At 65.8% G+C, this 6,242-nt stretch overlaps 1 protein-coding gene across 1 annotated transcript; it reads left to right on the top strand.

The window, feature by feature from the left end:
* The first annotated feature begins 317 nt into the window (after window positions 1-317).
* On the top strand, window positions 318-5,072 carry LOC123252865 (lithostathine-like). The gene is made up of 4 exons (XM_044682098.1): window positions 318-387; window positions 2,204-2,316; window positions 4,595-4,729; window positions 4,806-5,072. Exons 1-4 carry the CDS (start codon window positions 318-320, stop codon window positions 5,070-5,072), a joined length of 585 nt encoding a protein of 194 aa, XP_044538033.1.
* The last annotated feature ends 1,170 nt before the right edge of the window (window positions 5,073-6,242 follow it).

The raw sequence follows: 6,242 nt of genomic DNA on the forward strand, positions 1-6,242 counted from the left end.
ATCCCAAGTGCCCAGGTGAGTGCCCCGCCGGCCCCTCGGAATCGCCAGTGGGCGTCCCCTGCCAGCCTCGCGTCCTCCCGGGAGTGCTGCGGAGGGCGAGAGTCCAGCCAGCAGGGCCGCTCAGCCTGCTGCTTCTCTCCACACGACCCGACCCTTGAGCCTTGCCGTGCCCCGTCCCCGAGGAAGGGCCGACCCCACTTCTGACCGTCTACGTGCCAGCTGTAGGGCTGGGGCTTGGGGGGGGGGAGCCCTGGGAGGCCCTCCCGAGGCTCAGGCAGGTTTGGGTCTGCTGGGTGTCTCTGTAGGGACCGGCAAGGATGGGGCTGACCTCCCTGAACGTGGCCTGCCTCTTGTTTGGCTGTCTGCTGCTCTGCACTCTCGGGGAAGGTAAGGCTCGGGGCACGGAAGGGAGGCTCAACCGGAGGGGGTCCTGCCTGCCCCCCCCCAGCTCGGGGCCCCCCCACTCCACCCTGCCCTGCAGTAATTCTTGGGAATGTCAAAACCAGATGGAGGGATTCGTTCCAAAGTCAGGGGTTAGATTGTGCTCGTGGCTCCCGAATGGGCTAGGCACTGGGGGTTCGGTGACTTGTCCAGGGTCACCCCGCTGGGGAGTGGTTCGACAAACCTCCCTCAGTGAAGCTTGGGCTGGCCGGCCCAGTTAGGGAGTCACGGGTGACTCGGGGCCACTTTCTCTCCCAGCTTCTGGGGTCACTGCTGAGGGACGAGCAGGGTCTCCAGCCTGGGGCGGAGCTCTCACGCCAGCTTCAGCCCAGTTTCTTCACTCCATAGCAAGGTCGGCCCAGGGCTGGAAAGGGCAGGAAGCTGCGCCCCCCGGTGTGGCTCAGGGTCACGGGAGCTTCTGTGGCCCGAGATCGTCTTTTTTTTTGACCCTACCCTTCCCTCCTATGGCCTGATTCCAAGGCAGGCCAGGCGATGGGGATGAAGTGACTTGTGCAGGGTCACACAGCCTGGAAATGTCTAAGGCCAGGCTGGAACCCGGGAGCTCCCGTCTCTACGTCTGGCTTCCAACCCACTGAGCCACCCAGCTGCCCCCCACCCTCATCTTTTTTATTTATTTATTTATTTATTTATTTAAACCCTCCCCGTCTTCCGTCTTGGAGTCACTACTGTGTATTGGCTGCAAGGCAGAAGAGTGGTCAGGGTGGGCCATGGGGGTCCAGTGACTTGGCCAGGGTCACTCAGCTGGGAAGTGTCTGAGGTCAATTTGAACCCAGGACCTCCCGTCTCTAGGCCTGACTCTCCATCCACGGAGCCACCCAGCCGCCCCCCACCCTCATCTTTTTAAAGCTAGAATGACCGAATCTCTAAAAGCAGAGCTAGCAGGGAGAGTCCCGCAACGAGCTCCCTGGCCGGGGGTCAGTGAGCCCCCGAGCTGCCGCCTCTCGCACCCTCAGCTCATCCCATCTCCAGCCAGTTCTCCTGGGAGTTAGGAGGCCCCCCTTGGGCCCCCCCCCCCAGCCATCTGCAGAGCTGAGGAGCGCCCGATGGACTCCTTCGCCCAAACCCTCGATAGAAACACTCGCTGGTCCCGGGGCGACCCCAGCCTGGAGTCGGGCCGTCGGCACCGCGGCGCTCCCTCTCGGTCCGAGGAAGCTGACGTTAGCCGTGCAGGGAACGTGGCCCGGCCGAGCTCCAGGCCGGGCCCCTGTTTCTGCTGAGCCTGGCCTGTCTCTCTGCTTTCCTCCCCTCCGATGGGGCCTCAGAGGAGAAGAATGGCTTTTCCCGTCCCTCGGAGGCCGAGCCGACAGCGCCAAAAGCGCGTGCGGACGCCGGGCCGCGGGGACGAGCCGGAGGAGGCGCAGAGCCACGCGCCGCGCTGCCAGCAGGGCGGGCCGGATTCCTGACCGGCCAAAGTCCTGGAAGTTGTGGAAATCTGAGGCTAAAGGAAGGATGTTGAAGGGTCTGGGAGAGGGCAAAGCCGTGCGGGAAGCTCGGGGGTTCCTCTCTCCGGTCTCGCTCTCGCGGCCGTCTCTGGCCAGCGGCAGGCTGGAATCTGGGCCGGACTTTCAGTCCGAAAGGCTGGAGACCTAATTTCTCGCTTTCTTTCCCTTCACTAGCAAGAAGCCCCCAAGATGCATTGCTATTCCCAGCGTTGCTTTCGCCGCCTTAGGTGGGGGCAGGGCAAGGGGGGGAGGGGCTCGGAGCCTCTCTGGGCCCACACGTGGCCCTCGTTCCCTTCCAGGGGCCGCGGCAAACAAGACGAGCGCCCGGAGCAGCTGCCCTCCGGACCACGTCTACATCAGCGGGTGGTGCTATGTGGTGTGGGAGGACCTCGTTAGCTGGCCAGAAGCTTATGTAAGTCGTGTGCGGCCGGACGGCGCCCGAATGTCCTTCAATGTCCTTCGTGGCTCCCCAGGGAGGCCTCGGGAAGGAGCTTTCGAAGCCTTCGGCCGCGCCTCCACTTCACTAGTGGCTGCCCCAGGCCGAGGGGCTGAGGGGGGCAGAGGGGGGCACAGTCGGCGGAAGGAGGAAGGAGAGGCTGTGCTGGCCCAGGGGCTGCCACGTCACTCCCACGGAAGGGAGCTCCGTGGCCAAGGGCAGCCCTGAGGGAGCGGGCAGAGGAGCCGTGCCCCGAGGGGCCGCTGGGTAGAGCCGGCCTGTGCCCTGGGAGCAGGCGGGATGGCACTGTGGACGGGAGTGCAGGGACACTCGAGAGCCACCCGAGGAGGAGCACTGCAACCTTCCCGGGGCAGCCTCTGGCTCTGACGGTGCCCAGTAGCCCAGGTCCCTCCCTTCGCTGCCATGGAACGTTCGCCCCAGGATCGCCCGCTTCTGGCTGCTCGTCGGTGCCAGGCGAGCCTTGCCCGGGTCACGAGCTGGCCCTCTTCATCCCTGAAGGGGAGGCGCCTTTGAGGCCTGGCCTCCAGCCGGGGAGGCCCGTGATCCAGGGGCTTTGTGGCGCAGACCCCAGCGAGACGGCTAGCAGAGCTTGCAGAGGACCCTGGCAGGGAAGGGGGGAAGCCACGGGTTTCCCTGGACAAGGAAAGGCCCTTCTGCTCTGGCAACCCCAACCCGAGCACCATCCAGGGGCCGCCCAGCCGGGAGGGGCCGCCCAGCCGGGAGGGGCCGCCCAGCCGGGAGCTGTGCTCTGCCAAGGAAGGGAGGGAGGACGGGCGGGACCGCCAGCAGTAAGCCCGGGCTAAGCACTGGGCGCACAGAACGAGGCCAAAGAGAGTCCTGGCTCCCAGGAGCTCGGCGCGGGATAGGAGGGAAAGAACCGGCAGAGAGGGCGTCAAGGGGGATGGAGAGAGGCTCCCTCTAGGAGGCTGGCCTTTAGCTGGGACTAGAAGGAAGCTGGGGAAGCCAGGAGCGAGGCAGGAGGGCGAAGGGCTTTCCACACCTGGAGGACAGCTGCGGAGAAGGTCCGGAGCCGAGAGATGGACGTGGAAGTGGGGCAGCCAAGAGGCCAGTGTCCCTGCATGGAAGAGGACATGGGGAGGGGGAGGAGGCAGAAGAAGCCCACACAGGAAAAGGGGATTTTACATTTGGCCCTAGAGGTAATAGGGAGCCACTGAAGTGATTGAGTAGGGGGTGACACGGTCAGGTTTTCATAGTAGGAAGGTCACTTAGACGGACTGGAGTGGGGCAGGCAGAGCTCGGGCAAATCCAGGAGTCCGGGAGGAGGGCCCGCATCAGGGCGGGGGCGGTGCCTGAGGAGAGAAGGGGGTGGATTCGAGAGATGCCGCAGAGGGGGAATGGACAGGTCTTGGCGCCATCTTGGATCTAGGGAGTGAGAGAGTGAGAGGGGCCCCGGGGGGCAGGGAAGAGGGTGGCGCCCACAGCAGTGGTAGGGAAGGTGGAAGGGGGGGAGGGTTTTGAGGGAAAAGGACCGAGTTCGGCTTCGGATGTGTCCAGCGTAAGACGTCTGCTGGACATCCGCTTTGGCACGCCGGAAGGCGTTTGGCCAGGAGCGTTGGAAGGCCGGCAGAAGCTTAGCACAAACCCTCTGCCTGAAGACGGTGGCCGCATCCGTGGAAGAACGCAGGCCACGGGGAGTGGGAGGAGCACTGGGCTGGCAGGGCCACCAGCCTGGGCCCTGGATGCGAATCCCACCTCTGAACTCCTCGGCGTGGCCCTCCCTTGCTGTGGGCCCCGAGCGGGTGGGAGGTCCGGAGGATTGTCTGAGGGAGGACGGGAGGGCTCTGGAGGCCTTTGTAGGAGGCGGCGAGGGCGAGGGCGCCCTTTTTCGTGTCCGCCTCAGAGCGCAGGGCCAGACAGGCCTCGGGGTCAAGCAGGAGGGGCCCCGCGCCAAGGAGGGAGCAGCCATGCTGGGCTGGCGAGGGCAGAGGCCACAGTGGCCCAAGGGAGGGACAGCCCGGGGAACGCTCGGCACTGCCTAGAAAGGCGGCCCGGGAAGAGCCGAGAGGCCAGCCAGTGAGTCGGGATCCCTTCGGGAAGACCAACCGGCAGGCAGGCAGGCAGACACGGGGCGGAAGGCCAGAGCAGGAGAGGCCGCGGGGAAGCAGCCTGGGCTTCGGCCATGGAGAGGAGGCTGCAGAGGGGGCTGCGGGAGGAGGACGGGGAGCCCCTGGGCCGCGGGAGGGGGTGGCGCTGACTTGGCTCTCTGGCGCAGGTTCAGTGTGCGAGTCTGCATGCAGGAGCTTCCCTGGCCACGGTTAGAGACAGGAAGGAGATGCAGATCCTGGGCAACGTCCTGAAGAGCGTCACCTCCAGCACGCGGGCCTGGATCGGCCTCAGCAAGGCAGAGGTGAGCCTGCGGGAGCCTCCTCGGGCCTTCGCGCCTCTCTGCCTCTCCGGCGCCTGACGGCCTCTTTGCTGCGCAGGGTTCCCGCTGGGTGTGGGCCGATGGGAGCAGATACAGGCCGCAGGCTCTGGGCTACCTGCCCTCGTTCTACGGGAGCACGTGTATAGCGCTGGACAACAGTGCAGGTGAGTGGTGGGTGGCCTCGTGCCCAGGAGGTCGGGCCTCTCGGGCAGGGCCTTCGGGCAGGGCCTTCGGGCAGGGCCTTCGGGCAGGGCCTTCTTCTCTCCTCGCCTGGCCTTTCACGGGGCTCTTGGGAGTTATCGGGGTTGGCACGGGAGGTTACTGATGGCCCGGAAATGGCCCTGCCAGCGGTCCCAGAGTCTCACCCGGCCTCGCCCTCAGGCCCCCTGCGGGCATCTCGAGCTTAGTGCCCAGGCCGGGCCCAGCGGTCAGGGGGCGGAGCCCTGAGGGATGCTGGCTGCATGCTGGGCGGCCCCTTCCGGAGGCTGGGATTGGACATGCACTCAGCGGATGGCCCGCAGGCGCCCCGAAGCAGTCCAGGAAGCAGCCCCTCGGGTAGACGCCGGTGGGGCATTCGTGTTGTCCAGTTGGGGGTTTTCTTGGCAAAGACCCTGCAGTGGCTGCCGATTCTTCTCCGGTTCATCTTACAAACGAGTAACGGAGGCAAACGGAGTAAAGTGACTTGCCCAGGGTCACCCAGCTACTAAGCGTTTGACCCCAGGCGTGAACCCGGGAAGACGAGTCCTGCCGATTCCAAGCCCCCCCAGTGTACGGAGGTTCCCCAGAGAGGAGCACCCTGGGGAGGGGGGCTGGACAGCCCGATGGGGACTGGGACCTCCAAGGTCGGGCACGGAGCCAGCGATAAGCTATTTTAGGAGGCCCGGAGCGCGGCGAGGGCCAGGGCTTATGGGGACCCCGGGCTCCCTCCCCCGAGCAGCCGAGGACAGACCCTGCAGGGGCGCCGGCTCAGGGCGCCTCGACTCTCCTCTCTACGCTTCTCCCCCTCCCCGTTCCCGGGGCTCGGCTTCCACAAGCCTGGCCGCGGCTCCCCGCTCCGGCCCGTAAAAGAAACAGAGCCGGACACGCGGCTGGGAGCAGCCTCGGCCGGGCGAGGCACCTCGCGGGCTCCCTTTACTGAACACTCCCTTCTCGTGATCAGAGGCGGCCGTAACTCGAAGACGCTCCTCGGCACACAGTAGGCCCTTTATCCGTGTTCTCTGAATTCGACCCAACGAATGAGTGCTCGGTGCCAGGTGCTGAGCTTGGGTGAGGGACAAAGGGCCGTCCCTGGACACCAAAGGAAGCCGCACAGGGGAGTCGTGGGGGCTCCCTGGAGGAGGCGGGATTTCAGGTGGGATCTCGGAGGGAGCCGGAGGGTCCGGAGGGAGAGCCTTCGTTCCCGGGTCAGACACGGAGGGCCGTGTTAGGGCAGGATGCCTGCTGGTGATGCCAGGGAGGGGATTCTGCTTCTGGCTGCCCCCCTCGCTCTGCCGGC

Source organism: Gracilinanus agilis, chromosome 6, assembly GCF_016433145.1.
Source record: "Gracilinanus agilis isolate LMUSP501 chromosome 6, AgileGrace, whole genome shotgun sequence".
NCBI classification, from domain to species: Eukaryota; Metazoa; Chordata; class Mammalia; order Didelphimorphia; family Didelphidae; genus Gracilinanus; species Gracilinanus agilis.

Excerpts from the sequence above, each read along its gene's own strand:
- LOC123252865 (XM_044682098.1), top strand. The coding sequence starts at position 318 with ATGGGGCTGACCTCCCTGAACGTGGCCTGCCTCTTGTTTGGCTGTCTG. Across the intron at positions 2,317-4,594 it reads TTAGCTGGCCAGAAGCTTAT|GTTCAGTGTGCGAGTCTGCA; the intron begins GTAAGTCGTGTG and ends TCTCTGGCGCAG. Across the intron at positions 4,730-4,805 it reads TCGGCCTCAGCAAGGCAGAG|GGTTCCCGCTGGGTGTGGGC; the intron begins GTGAGCCTGCGG and ends TTTGCTGCGCAG.